At 41.8% G+C, this 20,017-nt stretch overlaps 1 protein-coding gene across 1 annotated transcript in view; it reads left to right on the forward strand.

Annotated features, from left to right (window-relative positions):
* Positions 1–8,492: 8,492 nt before the first annotated feature.
* YIPF4 (Yip1 domain family member 4) overlaps positions 8,493–20,017 on the forward strand; it is a 59,121-nt gene continuing 47,596 nt past the window's right edge. The window contains exon 1 of the mRNA XM_073338413.1: positions 8,493–8,563. Coding sequence (XP_073194514.1) covers positions 8,500–8,563 — 64 coding nt within the window. The 5' untranslated portion in view covers positions 8,493–8,499. The remainder of the gene's footprint in view (positions 8,564–20,017) is intronic.

Genomic DNA, 20,017 nt, shown 5'->3' on the forward strand with positions numbered 1-20,017 from the left:
ATAGAGGAGCAACAACTGTCTGTCATGGAGAGGGCGATGGAAAGAAGAATTCTGGGGATTTCAATCCACAGATGAGTCCCCAGTGAAGTGATCAGACAGCAGAATGGAGTGCAGGACATCATTGTTGAAAGCCGTTACAGAAAATGCGATGGGCCGGGAATATAGCTAGGCTCACCGAGAATCAGTGGACTACAGCTGTCGCCGTGTGGTACCCCCAGGAACTGAAATGACCAGTTGGCTGACCTCCAAAGAGATGGGAAGATTTCATGATTTTTGAAAAAAAAAAGGCGTGGCCACACATGGAGAAGTAAGACCAAGATAAGAGAAGAATGGAAGACGTGTTGTGATCAGCGTAGTCTATATGAGGGCTGAAGGACCAATTGATCAAGGTGATAAAATTGCACAAATTTGCATGAAGTGCTGCCTGATGGCTTGGAGGCTTCACCTATTAATTCTAGATGCCCCAAACCCCATACTAATAGTGCATGCCCCCACATTTTCCCTTTTGCCCCCAGAACATTTTATGCTCCCCCTGCAGCTCTGGAGCATTCTTCTACGCAAAGGCGATATCTACACAGTGGCTGGGAGTGTAATTCCCAGTGCGGGTAGATGGACATGTGATAGCTCTGCTCCAGCTCCTATCTAAAAATAGCTATCATATGTGCATCTAGGAAGCTGGGAATTACAACTCCCAGCTGCTACACAGACATACCCAGTTAAGATCAGACTTAGGGGTTCTTTTCTTCCTTCCCCGCCCCCCAGACCTAGGAAGTAGCTCCAGAAGGGACCTCATCTTACTGTTCCCAGACCTGAGGTAGAAGTTCTAGCAGGGCTCTTGACCCTATTTCCAGGCCTGGGTCTACAGGGGTGGAAAGTTCTTTCTTCTTCCTAACACTCTATGAGGGGATAGAGGCAGCAAAGCTACCCTAAGCTGCTGGGTTCTTTGTTACCTTCTCAAGCCCCCCCACACCCCCTGTGAAAATGGTATCAACTGCTTCCTATTCCCTATCCAAAAGCTTCTGTTGGCTCTTAAGAATCAGTGGAAGGCTCTGTTTGCAATATACAACAGCTCTGATTGGCTCCCCGCCCATTCCTGGGGAAGGGAAGCTAACCAGTCTGAGGGAGTCTTCACCACAGACTGCAGAATCTCTGTGGAACATCCATAGAAATGTCAGGCCCCCCTAATTTTATTTCTATGTTTGAACCCCATTTTAATGGGTTTGGGTTTTGTAACAAAATTTGTTCTTCTCCAGTAAAATCTCTTTACTTGGTGCAGGAAAGTTAGGCTTTTGCCAAGAAAATAGATACATAGTTCAAAAGTTTAACAAGACACTTTTGTTCCTCGCGTCACACAAAATAACATCCCTCAAAATTGTTTTGGAAATACTGCAGCAAAATTAAAATACATGGAGTGTAAATCAGAGAGAGTGTGTTTATCGTAGCCTTTGAAATGTTCTAAAGCAGCCTGAACTGAAAGGAAAGGGCCTCTACCTTCGCTTAATGCCAAGTGATTAGTCCTGTCCAAGACAATTAATTTATGATTAAGATCTTACAGGAAACCCTTATCCTTTTGTGTTTTCAATTACAAAAAATATTACAGTGCTAGCATATATATATTGTTTAAAGTGAAAGAGCATCCAGAAGTAATAACTAATAACAGCAAATGGTGCGTGATGACCTGCTGGGAAAGGGTTGCTTCAGCCCCTGACTCTGCTCACATCCTCGCTGTCAAACTAGTTTTAAAGATAGAAAATACCTTAGTGTGTGTGGAAATAATATAAATAGGTTCGACAGCAAAGAGTAGCGACAGCAAGATCCCTTATTTCAACCTCATCTAGGAGGAAGGTTGAGTGATGAGGAGTGGGGGGAATACTGCCCTCTGTTGCAGTAAAAACCTCACAAGGAGTTCTTCATGGAGAAAGATTTGGGTGAAGTTTCTCTTGTGGAGTTTTTCTCCCTTCTCACACAATGAGCATCAGTTCAGTCCCTAAACGTGGGAGAAGTGAAATCCTGAGCCCATTGAAGTCACCAGGCAAACTCCCATTGACTTCAATGAGGCCAAGCTCTGGACCTATCTCAAGGGATCTGCTAGAGGCCCAGTGTCTCTGCACAGACTCTGGGGGATTCCTGCCTGCCCTCCTCTGGCTCCCTGGCACTGACAGGGCTTCCTGCACCAGCACTCTCTAAGATCTCACCTGGAGAAGAATCATTGCTTGCTAGTGAGGGTAAGGCACCATGCGAAAGCCAGAGACATTAACTGCTGGTGTTCAGGAGTGATAGTGAACATTCCCCTTCCATCTGTCCTTTCCTCCCTTGCGTCCCTGCACCTACAGAAGAACCATCACAGTGTTAGAGGTAGCGGGAGATTGTGCAGTGGCTGACTCTCATCACCTCCAAAAGGGAAAATCAATGTGCAGAAGTTTCTTTTTGTGTGTGATTGATACCTCCATGCCATTTGACTGAAGCAGTTGTGGCAATCAAAAAATGTTCTTTATTTGCAGACAGTGGGTACCATTTCTGAAATTCTGTTCTGTTCTGTCTGTGCAAAAATTGATTCCGGATCTCAGTATGAGGGAGTGAAGTGGGGGCAGGGTAAATATTTTTTACATCTTTTTGACCTAATTAGTTAGCCGAAATTTGGGGTATAGTGCATTGTTTCAGTTAGGAGGAGAAATTGATTTTTGGAGTCAAGTATTTTTTGATGTAATCCTGTTTACTTACAAAGAATGTACAAAGTCCTGTTTCCCAGAACACAGCAGGAATCAAACACCAGGAGACAGTTTCTTTGCTCACAGTTCCAAGCCTCTTTCCAGCCTGTACTTAGCCCAAAGCTCTGTCTCCAGGCTTTCCCCAGTGACATGTTCCTAGTGCTTATTTTGGCTATGTACTTGGATTTCTGCTGCTTCTCTTTCAGCTTCTCTGCTGTTTCTTCTATATATTGCACAAACACACAACTCCACCAAACAATACCCAGCAACATTCCTGCACCCACATGTGCTTCTGTTTTAGGTGGTGGCTGGTATTAGTTTCAGCTAACTGGTTCCATAAAAAGAAAAGGAGTACTTGTGGCACCTTAGAGACTTACTTATATTTATCAACAATTAAGCCTGGCTGTTACACCTACCAGTTTCTATGAGGCTTAACCCAACCCAAAACAACATAAATGTAATGAACCCTCAACTTTAATAGCTATGTATGAACAGTATATTCTGTGAAGGACAACATCCGGTCTCCAAAACATACATGTAGAAACAACCTTAAAGACTGTAAAATTCCTTGAATGTGTAAGAGGGGCAACCCCTCTAAATGAGAAATCTAGAGACTGTATAAATATTAGGGCATTTGGGAAATGAGTTGTCAGGCCTATAGTCCTCTTTAGTCTGTGGATCTTACCTACTAGATTCTTGCCATGTCTAAAGTCGGTCTGGTCTGTATTAATAACCTAGTTTATCACTTTATGCTGCCTACCACAATATTAACAAGAAAATCGATATTTAAAATGTATACCATATGTGCACCTTTTGGAGAAGATCCAAATGAAAATGGATAATAGATCCATGATGAAATAATTATCAGTAAAGAAATGCTTTGGTATTCTCTCTCTCTCTCTCTCTCTCTCTCTCTCTCTTTCTGCCAGTTTACATGAAGTTACATTATATGGAAAAAAATACTGGGTTTTGTCACATTCCAAGATGATTGAGTAGGATATTAATAAGGGATCTGATGTGACAAGGCTATATAAGTATCTGGCAATGTAATTATGAGGTAGATCGATTTTATTTTAAATAATCAATAAAGGATCTTTCAACTGAGAAAGAAAGCAAGTTCAGAGTGGACATGTAATATGGATCAGATGAACTGAATACTTAGATTTTCTTATTTTTGGTGATACCTAGCCAAATAGAGAGTTCTTTGCAAAACTGAACAACAAGGCAATGAAGTTCATGTAGGGAAGTAAAAAATTGTAATCCAAAAATCAGAACTCTAGTCATCATGGAGGGAAAGGAGTAGTACTACTCACCTTTACAAAGCATTAGATGGCTGTACAATTCTTATAGTACTCTGTGATCATCTTTTCCTCTTAATAATTTATGTATAGGTATTTATGTTAAAAATAATTCTTCTTAAGATCTTTAAGCTTTGGTAGTTATTGTTTTTGTGTATATTTTTTATAAAGTAAAGGGAACACTAAACACTAGTGACAGTGGTGACAATATTGGGTTCAATTCTCCTTTCACAATAGAGCTAAGGTGTTTTCAAAAAAGCAAATGGGTGCCTAATGCTAGGCTCTTAAATCCATATTTATTTAAACCCAAAAGTACAGAGCACGCAACAGCTCCCCTCAATTCCATTTACTTCAATGAGGCTACACTGATTTTAATTCAGCTGATAATGTTGTCTCAGGTTTACATCACTGTAACTTCACTGACTTTAATGACTAGCTCGTGATTTACACCAATGTAAGACGAGAATTGGGCTCATTATTTTATATACCTGAACTCTGAAGACAACATGAAGGGTGATTTTTAAAAAACAAAATCAAATCAACGTTGAGCCTTTCATGGTACATTCCTAAAAACTATATAAATATAAACAATTGAGAAGAATTAAAACAAGGAACCACCTTTTAACTCTTGGAAAATATGTTGGAATAGGAGCAGTGTAGCAGGCAGAGGGAGGAAAACTATGGATATTCTTAAAAAGGTAGAGACTGACTTTCTTAAATAGACAGTTAACATGACACTTTATTCTTGAAGTATACCAAAGCACTTCCAAACCACTGGCGTGCAGCCATCTGTGAGTGGAAAGAAACTGTTGTTTGCCAGTGGATTGAAACACTGCACAAAAGATCTTAAAAGCCCAGTTCTGCAAACACTCTTGAGTCAACCTTGAGTAGACCCATTGGCTTCAGGGTAGTAACCACTATGCTTAATAGTAAGTGTTTTCAGACCCTGCATCAAGAAAATGAAGAATACTGTATTCTTTTAAAACTGCAAGAGGAATTTAGATAGAATGTAGATACACAAATAGTAATTTGGTCAAAACAGAGGAGTCAAGACCTCCAGAGTTCAAACAAGTCCGATTAAAATTGTTTGATCACTGTGGTCAGGGCTTCAGATTTGTCTCATCTGAAATAGATCAACTGATGGCTTATTCTATGATAGGGCTTTGGATGAAACTTCTAGGTTTTCTTTGAAGGTTTCCTATCCAAGTATTGAGCCTACTTAGCTTGTCTGAGCTAAAAATATAACCGCATGAAGGGGTAAGGTGGCTGCAGAAATAAATAGAAAACTGGAATCAAGTTTTCCGAGAACAAGAGGTACCCTAGATAGGCTTTGAGGCTTGATTCTGCCAGGTGTTGAACAGTCTGACTTTGATCCAGCAAAGCCCTTAAGAACAGATTTAATTTAAAGTATATGAGTCGCCCCACTGAAGTCAGTAAGACTAAGCATGTGCCTCAATGCTTTTCTGGATCAGGGCCAGAATGTTCAATACCTTGCGAGACTGAGATCTTGGCAAACAATTTAGGAACCGAATGTGAATGTTCGCTTTCTAATCCATCCACTCCTTCCTTCATCTTTGACCAGCCATCTCTGTTTCAGCTGTAGTTATGAGTAACATTTGTAAGCAACAAATATCATTTTTTAAGGTAAGTAAATAAGCTCCCTCCCTTTCACTGTTCTTGCTGCCTTTGATGTTCTGCTCAGTTGCATCTGCTCTCCAATGCAATCCCATTTTCCTGCAAGAAGTCTATTAAAGTACCCAGTGCCAAAAGCTCTCTTTATACTTGGCACTGTAGGGATTGTGTGCATCTTACACGGTCTCAGAATGGCAAATTTCATGTTCAAATACCAACCTATCATTTAGCTGTGCCGGTGCTATAACTCAACTCCTGTGTGTGTTCCTGTTCTCCTAGTTCCCCTGAATAAAACCTGACATTTTTCTTGATGAATTTCAGCTTAAAGTTGAACCCCAGGAAGAAAAATCCAACTTGAATAAATAAATAGACTACCAGATGAAGAACATTCTTATTTCATGAATAAGACCTTGTGTTTGCAGACAGGAGTCAGCTATTTTATTGAATACTTTCTCCAGCTAGGAAATGGAATTCCTTGCCTATTATGGCCCAGGCTGCGATCCACTTCTGTGCAGGTGTACAAAGGGGAAGGAGGCAAGAAGTCTTGTCCCTCTGGTTCCCACCGGGTAGCCAAATACAATCGGTCCCTGCAGCCCCCCGAGCTGAAATGGCTGTTTGAGCCTATTGATCTTCGTGTTCTACACATTGGATGATCTTCTGCCTACTCTTGGTTATTCCTGTGTGGCCCCACAGGGTGCTGATATGGATTCAGGGGGTGGCCCTCTTCATACATTCTTTTTACCCTGTCTTGTAGCAGAGATACATGGCTTATGCTGCAAAGGGTCTTTTGTGTCTGTGGAGAAAGGAACTGAATTGCCCTTATAGCCTACTAATGCATATTCTTTTTAGCTCATTGCTATATTGACTAAGGGAGAATCGTAAGCATCAAATGATCCCAGCACACTCAAGTGTACTTAAGCATGTTAAATTAAGGCATTTTCATGGTGTGGAGCCAAAAGAGACAAGTTACCTTCAAATTAGCCACTTGAAAATAATCACTGTAGATCTTCCCTTGGGGACATGTGCTTCACAACAGAAATGCTATTCAATGAGACAATTCAGTTGCTCTGTCAACAGCATTTGACAGGTACTGAGCGTGCCAGAGAGCAGAAATTACATGGTATGTAGGCCAGTTGCCTCTTGACTCATGCCTCTGACTTTGCTGTACAAACAGAGTACTTCACAATGCTTTTCTGGGATCCTGCTGGTAAATACGTACCAGAAGAATATGTATTCACTAACTGTCTCAGAATGTTACAGGGAAAGCCGCTTGAAGTAAATACACTGGCTAGAAAATTAACTGGATCTAATTCTGACATACACTATCCCTGGAAAGAAAACTATGATCTTATTCACTCTTGCCCTGAAATACATTTTACAAATATGATACTAAAGTGGTTCTCATAACAAAGCCTATCATGTATTTGTTAATAAGTTGTGTTCAAGTATCTTAAGGAGAGGCTGATGTGTCTGTATGCACACAGCAAGATGACAATGTTTTGAAAATGTAATTCTATCCTAAATCATTTTGGCTAGTAGCAAAGATGTTTCTCACTATTTTCCATTTTTTGAGTGATTAATAATTGCATATATATGTGACCCGTATATGCCAACCTGAATGCTCAAAAATCCTGACTCAGGCCCCCAAACTCATGACATTTTAAAAAATGGGTTTCATTTTGTGTCTCTCCTGGTGTCAAAATGTTCGGAAATGTGAATCAATCTTCTCTCTGCAGCCATGAGGGCTAGAAACTTACTCTCATTCCAGCAGCTGGGCCTTAAAGAAAATGCCAAATATTGTGAGCTTCATAATGAAATTTTGAAAGTTAGGAGCAATGGTGACCATTTGTCCCACAGTTACTCTTTCCAAGTTAGCTGAATTCTTACTGTTAGCTTTCAGATCTGAAGAATCAATAAGGGACCACCTCCTTTTTTTTTTTCCTTCAATCTAACTAGGTGGGAGGCACTCACACTATGGTGCTGAGGGCTAATATAAGACCCTACCAAAAATGACAGCTCTAGCACTGCTGACAACTGATCACAACAATGCAGATGACAGCAAAAAGAGAAGCAGTGAAAAAGGAGGCACCCACGATAGAAATGGCATTCAATCTGACAGCGTCTTATAGCACAGCGGCTATAAGCAGTGCTGGGAGTAATGTTCCACCTCTTCTGGTATCACATTCCAGTGAGGGAGCAATTTATTGCAGATGGTAGTCATAGCCCAGCAGTGAATTCAGCACTGAATGAGATATATGAAAGAGCATGGAATGTGTGGCAGACCAAAGTAAAGTTAACTCATACACTGAATTAATTGGATGCAAATTTGAAGACTCCCAGCAGAGTATTTTGGTCCCACTCTGGCTTTTAAAAATCCCAATTCACTGGAGAGTTTTCAAACTGTTGCTGTGGCAATCAGCAAGAATGAGCTCCCTTTCCAGAGGCACAGGGCTACCAAATACATGGGCAAGGATCCAGTAAGATCTTGAGACATGCCACTGACAAATCTAATGATGCAGAATGCTGAGTGAGGCAGGAGTCCTACGGGGGGGGGGGGGGGGGAGAAGAGCCATCTTCCAATTAGACTATATTATCCAAATGCATAAAACAGCTGAATTAAGGGTGCATGGCTGATATCGAAGATCCTCAAACTTTAATGTTTTAATATAGTTTTATAATGAAATATATACTTTATAAATTCCATAGACAGACATTAGCTCTAATAACATCTGTCCTCTATGCATTATGACATGTGACTGAAAATTATACCTTGGTGGAAGAATTGTCGATATATTCACTGTTTGTTACATTAACATGCAATGTTTATTAAATTGTGCCCATCTCAATTTTATATGTATATAATGAGGAGGAAAAACATAAGGATTAATTGGAACACTGACAAAAGACCACATCAAACAAACCCAGGTAAGTTGCTTTAATAAATCATAATGATTTGTATACCATAACACTGTAATATGGTTTTAAGCTCATTAGAACATGCTCCTCTCCCATATTCAGGCCTGGGCTACACTAGGAAATTAGGTCAGTTAGGGGTGACTGTGTGTGAGTCAGAGGTTGTGGAAAATCCACACCCCTGAACAGTATAGTTAAGCTGACTTATGTCCCCATGACAGCGCTACGTCATGGGAAGAATTATTCCCTGGACCTACCTACAACTTTTCAGGGAGATGGATTAACTATGCTGATAGAAGAATTCCTCCTGACAGCGTAGGTAGTGTCTATACTGAAGCGCTACAATGGTGCAGCTGTGCCGCTGTAGTGTTTTTAAGTGTAGTCAAGCCCAAGGCCTGGTCTACACTATATAGTTTTGGTCAGCGTAAAGCACCTTGCATTGACCTAGTTTTTCATGTGTCTACACTTAAATTTTGTCTCCTACCGATGTAAGTGCCCCATTACGCCGACATAGTAAAACCAGCTTGAACAGAAACCCACAGAGACTGCATATAGAGCATTTCATTTTGTCAGTAATCAAAGAGAAAAAAAGCAAATGCAACTGATGGATTTTTGTTCAGACACTTTTTTGGCCTCTCATTCTCTTAGACCATTTATCATCTTTTCCCCATGATCTTCTTTCAGGTTTCCTGTGACCATGTTAGCCTTTTTTTTAACAGCTGAATAAAGGCCAAGTGTATCACAGTGTGAAAGTACAGAAAGCCTCTGCAACCTCATGCAGAAGAAAATACAGTATTAAATTATGCAGGAGGACTTCAGCAGACCACTTAGGCTCCGATTTAGACCATCTGCTTCCCAAATGTCTTGTCAGTATCTTCATATTAACAAAAGCTTTTTCATCATGAGTGATGGGTTTGATGACTGATCAAGACAAAGAAGTGCCAGTGATACTGATGTGTTTAATCACTGGCAGAACCTTTGGGGATACAAGTTTGAATTTAGTTGATGTCAGGGTTGTTGTGACTTTCCAAACCTGGAAAACACACACACACACCCCTCCCTCTCCTTCCCTTCCCCCCCAAAGAAGAGACTACTGTGAAAATGCACTGGTGGCTTATGAAATGCACAAGCACCTACTTTGTAAGTATATTTACACTTTTTCCAAAATAAAAAGTTTGCAGTTCTGTACGTAAAACCCAAGAACACACAATCAAGTCCCACAGTCTACTTACTAGATATAGGTTTAACAGTTTTATACCTGCCCCATTTTTGCCAACTCATTTGCTTTTCCCACACTTAGCTTATTAAGACGGTTTGATCAAATCAACTGGAATATGTTAAATATAATGGATGCTGAGCCAGCAGATTGTTTTAAAAATTGAAAACATTTTGAATTCCTGTCTACCTTTATGTTTACTTCCACAATTTTTCACCATTTTGATACAAACCACAATAACCTCTGTCACAAACAGATGGGATAGAAATCTGACTCCCATTTTAAATGTCAGAAGAGAAGAAAAGTTCAGAGTCCCCAAAGAACATACTTTTCTTCTTCCAATTCTGTATTCAGCATCAGACTTTATATTTGGAGTCAGACACATTCATTAACTAATGGAAAGATTCCATAACTTTTCTCCCATTTTTCAGTTTTGTATTTGTGTGGTTTGTCCTTTGTTAATTATATCAAGCCAGTTTTTCACTGAAACTGTGACATCAGCATCATTGGCCCATAATCTTCCATTCCTCCTTCAAGTGCCTTTGACAATGGAGTACCTCTCTGTAGGGTCCATTGTTTGTGTGTAAAATGTCCCTGTGTGATCAGCAAAGTCATCCCGGTGCTCAGGAAAATATTTTATATATGTATGGTAGTTGGATGCAAGTGAAGAGATCATTCTTCTTGAATTCCACTGTGTGTCACTTGGAAGCTGGAACATCAATTCTCCTCGTTCATTCAACCAACCATGAGGGATGTAGAAGAATTTTGTTTTGTAACTTCCACAGTGTGTTTTATGACTATTGGAGATGTTGCTTCTTTCTCAATTATGCTTAAATAGGTGGCTGAGCACCCAGAGGTCAAAAGTTTAGGATGATGATTGCACCTGAGAATCTCCTTTTTCTTTTATTATTATTTTCTGAGCAAATAGTAAAGCCCTTCATCGTCTCATTTTTCTGTGTGTTCTTGCATGGCATTTTCAAAAACTTGGCCACAATATTTTGTGGTTTTCTATTCAGCTACAATAGCAATAGTTAGAAGAAGGAATGTGGTGGTGTTTTTTCCATGTGGATGCTTGTAGCCATTACTAGGTCCTTTCTCATGTTTGAACTTTTCTGCATTACGGTCAAAGTTGATTCTTTTAGGTCTTCCTTTTAATATTTCCTCTGTTTCTTTGCTTGCTGAATCTAATTATGCACCTCAACATTTTAGCCTCCTCAGTGACTAGTATTCTAATTACAGTAGCAAATTCAAATACTGGTTAGTTTCAGAACGGATCATAATGATCCTGAAGAAATCCATGCATATAGAAACTCTAAATTATGTTTTGATGCTGTTTCAGAGCCATTAAAATATGAAAATAATTGTAATTATCCCATTAATCTCATAAAGATATAGATGTTCAAACTAAACATATTGATTAGTCTTCTCTCCAGTTCAGAGCTCTCATGTATGGGTGAATTAGTTTAGGAAAAGAGTCAGTTGAGCACTAATTGGGCCTATTCATGCAGTCTTTACTCAAGGAAAAAATCATACTGATGTTCAGCCACACCTCTTTAAAACCTTTTTCTAACATCACTGTGTTTCTAGGTATGATTTTATAGTTCAGAGTCCTCCTATATATGAAATGCGCACGCACACACACACCCCTTTTCTCTCCCCCGCACTGAATAACACTAAATTTCCAGTTGGCATCCAAGATTTGTTTTTAAACTATATGGCCTGAAAAAGTTTGGGATCTGGTTACCTGCAAAATGGCTTTTCTCCCTATGAGGTACTGCTATAGCTGCAATCAGAAAAGGCACTTCAGCTGCCTCTTTCTCCATTTAAATCACGGGGAGCTGCTGGTTAGGCTTTCTTCATTGATTGGTCCTCATCTATGGATCTTGCTCCCCAATTTTGTCTATTAGCACCTGGATTTAATAACCATCTTGGCGTGTTGTGCAGCCTATTATTTATTCCAGGTATTTGGGGAGGTAATAGAGGGGACAGTAAGATTTTAAGGGGATGGAGGAATGGTTGTTTGCTATAAAAATGTTCGATTCAAGGAGCTTCACAAATTTAAGTGCCATGTAGCCACAGTCATAAGTACACAACTGTTTACTCCTGAGGGCATCCTGCACCGAAAAAATAAAAATTCTGTGCATAATATTTTAAAATTCTGCAAATTTTATTTGTCAGATAATTGTGGAGGCTCCTGCATGGCATTGGGGAGCACAGGCCACTGGTGGCACTGAGGTGGGAGATTCCCCCTCCACCCCCAGGACACAGACTCAGCGGTGAGGCTGCACCCAACCCTGACACAGCATAAGGACTGGGCCTGCCCTTGGAAAACTCCAGGGCCCTACCCCTCTGTGCCAGGCACATTGGTTGTGGGCAGACAGGCTCAGCAAGGCAGGATCCAAGTGTGGAGGGGATTAGTATGGGGGGATCCAGGTGTGGGTTGAGAGGGTTCTGTGTGGGGCAATCTGGGTGTGGGCAGCGCAGTGGGGGATTCAGGTGCGGGGGGATCTGGATGCACAGGGACTTGGGGGGTTCTGGGTGCAACAGTAATGGGACACTGCAGGAGGGTCCAGGTGAGGATAGTTAGGGCCCAGCAGTAGGAGTGTCTGGAGTGGGGGGGATAGAGCTCAGCAGGGAGGTCTGGGTGTGGGGGGGCTCAGTGGTGGGGTCCAGGTGCAGCTTGTTGGGGCTCGGTATGGTGGGAATCCAGGTGCAGGTGGCTCATCTGGGTGGTTCAGGTAAAGCAGGAGTGGGGTTGTTGGGGGGGGGTTCTGGGTGCAGGGGGGTGAGGCTTGGCAGGAGGGTCTGTATATGAGGGGGTCTGGATGCATGGGGGCTGGGCATATCGGGGAGCAGCTCCCTGTACAGTGATCCCTCTCCCTGAAGCAGAGGAACAATGGGTGCAGGAAGCTTGTGGGGCAGGGTGGGGGAGGGAGGAGTTTTCAGAGCTTTCTACAGCCAGGAGAGAAATCTGGGGTCGGGGGGTGGAGGGGGGAGAGGTGTCTGACACAGCCCCAGATGCTGTGCAGGGGAAGAGGAAGTCTTATCCTCCCCAGCCCAGCCAGGATTAGCAGCTGAGCCTGGCGCAGGGTAGGAGCCACCAGCCGGGTCTTCCCCAGTCATGCCCCCTGCCCCACAGTGATTTACCTCTCTGCCAGCTGCCCTGGGCACCCAAAACATACTGCTGGGGAGGGTCGCATGACTGCTCTTGTGGCTTCCTTTTTGCTTCCCCATCAGAAAGTCATTTTTCTGCTGGGAAGCAAAGAAATCCGTGGGAGACACAAATTCTGCGCCTACACCGTGGTGCAGAATTCCCCCCAGGAGTAACAACTGGAAACTCAGTACAGCCAATTCAAACATAACACTGTCAGATTATTCTTCTGCAGTAAGTGTACACTCTGATACATAGAGGACAATACAGATACCGTAGCCTCTGAAACACTCAGTCCAGAGTTTCCTCTCATTCTCTTGTCTCCATTTTAAATCGCAGCTATATTTTTAATTGATAAAATAAGTTATCCCCCACTCTCATGACATCAATTTAGAAGTATATATCTCTCTCCTTACTTTTTCTATCCTGTCTATTGTACTTTAAGCCAGTTTCAACTGACAGGTTCAGTGCTGCATCATTACAGGCCCTTCCTGTTAACCTGACTGGAAGATATTGAAGTGCATAAAACTGAGCACTAGAGAACTTCAGGCACAAAGGCAAAAGCAGACAGATAAGATGTATTCAGTTTCATACGTTTTTAAATCCAGCCTAGAAAGAGTGTGAGAGAGAATCGGTTCAGAGCCCAATTCTCCAACTCTAATTAGATTCCATACTTAGTTTATCCACTACACTGTCTTTCACATTCAAAGGTCTTTCACAAACATTATCTACTTAAGCCTGACAACAGCCCAGATGGGTAAGTAGGTTATGATCTCTATTTTGCCCATGGAGAGCCTGAGTCAAAGGTTATTTGAGTCTTAATTCCCTGATGTACGTGTGGGTGGACATAAATGTAACTTACACCCATTGTAAGTACACAGTGTTGTAGTAGTCATATTGGTCCCAGGATATTAGAGAGGCAAGGTGGGTGAGGTAATATCTTTTATTGAACCAACTTCTGTTGCTGAGAAGGACAAGGTTACACAGCGCTCTTCTTCAGGTCTGGGAAACTAAGGCCTTGTCTACACTGCTACTTTACAGCACTGCAACTTTCTTGTTTGGGGTGTGAAAAAACACCCCCCCCCCCCCGAGTGCTGCAAGTTTCAGTGCTGTATAGTGGCAGTATAGACAGTGCACTGGTGCTGGGAGCTACTCCCCTCATGGGGGTGGTTTTTTTTACAACGCTAGGAGACTTCTCTCCCAGCACTGGTGCCGCGACTGCACAGCCACGTTAAAGCGTTGCTAGTGAAGACATGCCCTCAGTGTCACTGCTAAATACGTTTGACCAGATTGTTTAGCATAAGTCGTTAATGCATATTTCCAGGGACCATTCAAGATGAAGTGGCCCATTCCTCTCTCTGACTCCTCCAGTCATAGAGAACAAAGGACGGGTGAAGGAAAAGCAGTTGAGGGGGTTGATAGTGTATTACAGATTCCCATTTGATTGCAGGAGAGGGGTTCCCAGTTGTGGATCCCAAGTAGAGATAGGTACCTATCTCCATGAAAAGGGCAGAGCTTAGGACACACCACTCTCATTGCCATCTCCATGGGCAAGCTGAGGCAGTGCCCCACAGAGGGTGCTGGCTTTTGTCGATTGCATTCTTAGGCTCCTCTCCCCCACCCCCAGTCATTGTATAGGTAGTTTAGTCCCCTAATTCAGGCTTTTGTGGATCACAATGTTTTTCCTGTGATTTTTTCCAGGCACCTAAAAGTTAAGCATTGCAATACTTGTGGTCACAGCTCCTTACTCTCTTTGTTAATCCAAGCCTTTATATTTCTGCTTCAATTCTTCATATGAATAATAGCACTTATACCTCACACAGCAGCTGAGAGGATAAATAGATTATAGATTGTGGGGAGTTCTGATATTATGATAATAGGGGCCTTAAGTATAGGTTCTGTGGATCTAAATAGGAGCACCCTTCACCCTGTCCCCTCCATCCCCACCCCAATCAATGTTAGTAAAGGACCCCAAGGAGGAACAGGAGCAGAAGGCTGCCACTTTCTCACTGGAACTACACATCTTAGCAATAACCCTGCCTCACACAGAGGCAGGCTGGTCACAAGCTCTTTTCTCCCTTTCAAAAATTACCTCCATAAGCTTGTCAAGCAACCTCAGATTTAAGCTGCATCCTCTCCACCACATATAATCTCATTGCTCCCTTCCTTTTGGGGGTTCTTACCCCACAACCACACCTTCAGATAATTACAGCTGGGAAATCTTATTGCAACTGCATAATGAGAGCATGGAGGGAACTTTCTGCCCTGTAATGAAGTGGAGGAGACATCTCCAGCCCAACCTCTTCTGGAACTCTAGTTTTGGGGTGGTAAAGGGCTGGGGTGGGGAGAATATGATGGGATTACTATCAGCATGTTTCTCTGAATAAACTCCCTCCTAATTGACGGAGAACGCTCAGCTATTTTTAAGCGAATGTTCATGTGTGTGTAACTGTGTATTTCATTTACCTTGCACTGCAGTAGTGCTGTGGTGGTTATGTACCCCATATTGGTACTGAAAGATTTAAGTGGAGACACAGAGTAACTAGTGCAGCTGGTTGCACCTGGATGGTGGGCCAGGCCCAACGGAAAATGAAGACCAACCGAGGGAAGAGCTGGATGGTGAATGTAAAAGGAGAAATCCCAAATGAGAAAGAGGCTGCAAAGAGAAGAACCCTGTAGTTGTTCTGTGGTTGCTAGAGAGTGGGGGAAGAAGAGAGGCAAATGTATGGTAAGACCAGGGAGGGCTGTGGGAAAAGGCTTGACGGAGGCTAAGGTAAAGAAGTCCAGGAAGGCAGCAAGGAGTGTGTAGGAGCGGACTTTAGCAGCTTGCCACAGGGTCCCTGGACTGGAAACCTGAAGAGAGGAAGGGCCTAGTTTTCTTTATTGGTCCACTGCAAAAGGTAGTGCAGAAACACCCTGACACAAGGAAGAGAAGGACCAGGTCTCCTGGGAGAAAGCCATAGGAGCAGTCACTCTGAACAAGAGTGGGAGGACAACCCTGCAGAGCCTGGGAAGGGGTGAAGAGTTATGTTTATTTGTGTTTAGTTTATTGGATTCTTGGCTTGCTCCAGATGGGGAGGAACTAAATGTGACCTGACCGGAGGGCCAACTCGCAAAAAGGCGGACAACTGCAGTGCCAGGGCAGCTTTTGGTAAGGGGTGCTAAAGGAGGAGAGCCTACTGTGCCACACCCAGCCAAGAGGATGGTGCGCCAGCAGCGAGTCCTCTCAGTTGACGGCCCTGTTTATCGTCTGTCATATTTTGATGGCGCTAATAAACACCATTGCTTAATTTAAACCAGACTTCATCTATGGATCATTATTTTAGTCCCACCTTCTTCTATAATAAATCTGAGCTCTCCCTCTCCTCTAAGAATAGTGCCAACTGGATTCTGTTAGTTAAAATGGTGTAAATCCAGAGTAACTCCATTGTGGAGTTAGTCCAAATTTATATCAGCGTATCTGAGTTTTGATTCTGACCCACAATGGATAAAAAATAGAGCAGATATCTCATGCCACAACAATTATGGTCTATGTTAAAAATAACTGTGATTATTTATTACAAGGATGTGGCATGGGACAAAGGTGTAAGGAGTAAGGGGTAGCTCTAACAGAATTCTGCAGCAAATAAGAATGTACTGACGATTATTTGGGTACAGTCCAAGTAGGCACACAGCTTCTGTTAAGAGTCACAGAAACTGTGCTTCTAGGTTTCACTGCACTATAATAAAAATGTCGTTCTGTGGGCCTGCCCCATCTTCCACTGTAGTTAGCGGGACTCATTCCATTGACTTCATCAGGGGTTGGATCGAGATGTGTATGTCTGAGAAAAGCTAATGTGGAATTCAACTGAATAAACAGTATAGTGATGAAGATTACAAAGTAACCTTTTACGTGCTCTTTTTTTAAACAGGAGAGAGATGTTTTGCTGCCAGTTTGTGTGTTTATTTTCCAGTTACCATAGGAAATAACTGACCTATTTTCTTCCAACAATAAATACCTTTACTGAAGCTTCGTAAAATGAGCACACAGCCAAGACTTGCACTGAGGGTCCCACCCACACAGTCTATTGCTAGAGCCTACTGTGGACTGATTTAAGCATTACCATTTTTACTTGGGGCTTTGAACTGTTGGATGAGTGTTTTTTCTTACTGTATGTTTCCCCTGCTGACTTTGCTGTTCCAGATCAGAGATACAATTCTAATAGGAAACCTACAGAATTGTAGGATGTAAAGAGGCCAACGAACCCTGTGGTGCCACTGCCCCTCGTTCATAATTGTATCCCCATAATTTTGTTTAGCTCCAACTGTGCACCTTTAAAATGTTTATTCTGATTATTCCTATTTCTCTTCTTGATCCGTATGTTCAGGGCCTGATCCAAAGCCCACTGAAGTGTTTCACTTGACTTAAAGAGCTTTTGGATCAGGCCTTCAATGCTAATGCTATTCCTCTTTGTTTCCAGTTTAGTTAATGGGGCATCTTTTCTTTTTTTAAAAAAAAATGACTCTGTGCAACTTTTTCAATGGGCGTTTAGCACTTCTGAAAAATAGACTAATAGTTTCTTTAACCTATAACATTTGATTTGGCATCAATCTAGTAGTTCTTCTCCCTTGTGCTTTTCCATTTCTATTATTAATGTCTGTGTATATTACTCACATTGGCTTATCACCGTTTACACAAAACAGTGCTAGAATTATTTCTGTCAAATGATAGCCAACATTTCTATTTGTATATCATATTTGTTTTTCTTACTGCTGCTAAGCACTGTGCTGAATCTTTCAGAGTCTTATCTATCACTTTGTCCAGACACCAGTCCTGTTCAGTGTTGTACAGTATGGACAGCGAATGAGGCAAGTTTGTGTAATGAATCAGGCTGTCCAAAGGGGATTTTGGTAAGCGTGTAGTGAATGAGGCACAAAGAAGTGAAAGGAGAGTCTTGTGATTAAGTCATTGGACTGAGACCCAGAAAAACTGGAAGAGCCACTTATATTTGCCCCTGCAAATATGCATTTGAAATGAATTGTTTAAAACTGTATGTCACAACTGGCCCAGTACTACACTGTACGAACACAAGTCTGTTGCAGGTGGACCCAAACACTGGGTTCCACGTGCTTTGAAGGCAACTAGGCCTGGGCAGAGCATCAACTCTGTTTCTAGCTCTGGAATTCTAGGGCACGCTCCCAGGCTCAGACTTCTTATCTGAGCCCCTCTTTGTGACATGAGACTTTGCAGTCCAGCTATGCTAAACTCCAAAACCACTGCTTCAGACCTCAACCCCCCCTAGTTATTTGCAGATTATTTTGTCCTGGGAAAAAGCAAAAGACACATCCCTGATACAGTCCACTCCCCTGCCAAATTTCAAGCCCTGGCTCTAAAGCCTGAAGGCAAAAAAGCTTCTAAGAGAAACGCTTGTAAGAATTTTTATAACACGGACAAAACATTGTATTCTTTCCTAACCTCTCTCTCTCTCTCTCTCACAATCAGCCTAACAGGTTCATATAATTGGAAGTGTTGGGCAACCTTAATTGTAAGGGCACTACCAACCATTGTATACTAATAATCTGAGGTGCAGAGCAGTCAGGATCTTAAGTGTGTTCTGTAACTAGGCAAAAACCTGCCTCAGTTGTATTGGTGGGAAAGGTAAAAGGGGACCAGGATGGTTCATAGCAAATTCTCAAGCAGCATGTGCATTGCTACACTAAGTATATCCCAAATCCATCAGTCACGTCTTTAAGTGGATTTTATAGCAATACCAAGCCAGTCCCCCCAGTAGCTGGTACAGAATAGTCATAGATTCTTTAAAAGGCATTTGTTTAACCAAAACTAGTTCGCATATAAAATATTTTTTTAAATATGCAAATGTACAAAAAGGACCTTTAATATATGTACAATAGTGCATATTTCATAAATTCAGTTAAAATTAAGCATGACTGGAATTCTTGAGGTGGGACTGACATCCATTGGGAAGAGGAAAGGGAAATTATTTATTCAGCACTGGATCTCACACCAATAAAAAAAGACACATGGTTTTGATTGCTTGTCTCCCCACTAAATTCCCTTATATAAAAGTGAAGTGATCCTAAAGATGCTCGGGAATCTGACCATTCCAGCATCTACAAATTATTTAGCTTTCTCCATGGACCAAAATCCAGCTAAATAGAACCCAGTGTTTATTTTAACGTTCAGCAGCTCTTTCATATGTTATTACCGTGGTATTTTTCCTTTGTTTCACTTTATTTCAAGTGGAATGCTATTTAAGATTATAGGTCACACTGCCTTGTGTCCTTGGGCTGAATTTAAATCTTTAACTGAGCCACTACAAATAAATTGTAATAATTTTTATGTGATTTCAGATCATGGTTGTGCTTTTGAGAACATTTTATTTAAATGCCCTGTCACTTTTGCCTACTGCTTGAAGCCCAGTTCATGAAATGCAGTAGGTGTCAGTAGAAATGTTACATCTGCAAGAAAGAACTCATGCAAATGTAAAACTAGAATGTGGAAAAATGGTGTAATACACTCTGTAATCTAATACTGTTCTATCTTCAAGGAGATGTTTTCTATATTGTGATGTGTGGTTTACTGGTACAATTGGTGCTTCATGTCAGTGGTGACTAAGTATATTTGATAATTTCACTTTTCTTAGGATGCTCCTATTATGGCGGCTCCATCCTGGCCGCCTGTACATTTTGAAGAATGTTTTTCAATCTATTTAGATAGAAATCTTTAGCAACACAAACTCAGAACATAATCAGAAGGGGAATTAGATCCATTTTCCGTATGGAAAAAAATAGAATTCCACCCTGTCAGAGAGTGGCTGGAACTTCCAGGGAGTTGGGCCCCAGATCACCTATGATTGATCAGCTACCTCCCAGCTGAGATGGATCAGCTAGGAATCAGGTGATTATAAAAGCCAGCAAGTGGCTTACTTGGGGATAGAGAGCTGCTAGGGGAGAGAAGCTACCGGAAGTTGGTTGGCTTGTTCTGGTGGGAGGTCCTGGAGTAGGATAGGACTTTTTCAGACAAGTGGTCTGTAGAGTGGAAATCTGTAGTGAATAGGGGGGAAGGGATAATTGATATTCAGCACTAGTTTCATGTGGA

Source organism: Lepidochelys kempii, chromosome 3 (genome assembly GCF_965140265.1).
Source record: "Lepidochelys kempii isolate rLepKem1 chromosome 3, rLepKem1.hap2, whole genome shotgun sequence".
Classification (NCBI taxonomy): domain Eukaryota; kingdom Metazoa; phylum Chordata; order Testudines; family Cheloniidae; genus Lepidochelys; species Lepidochelys kempii.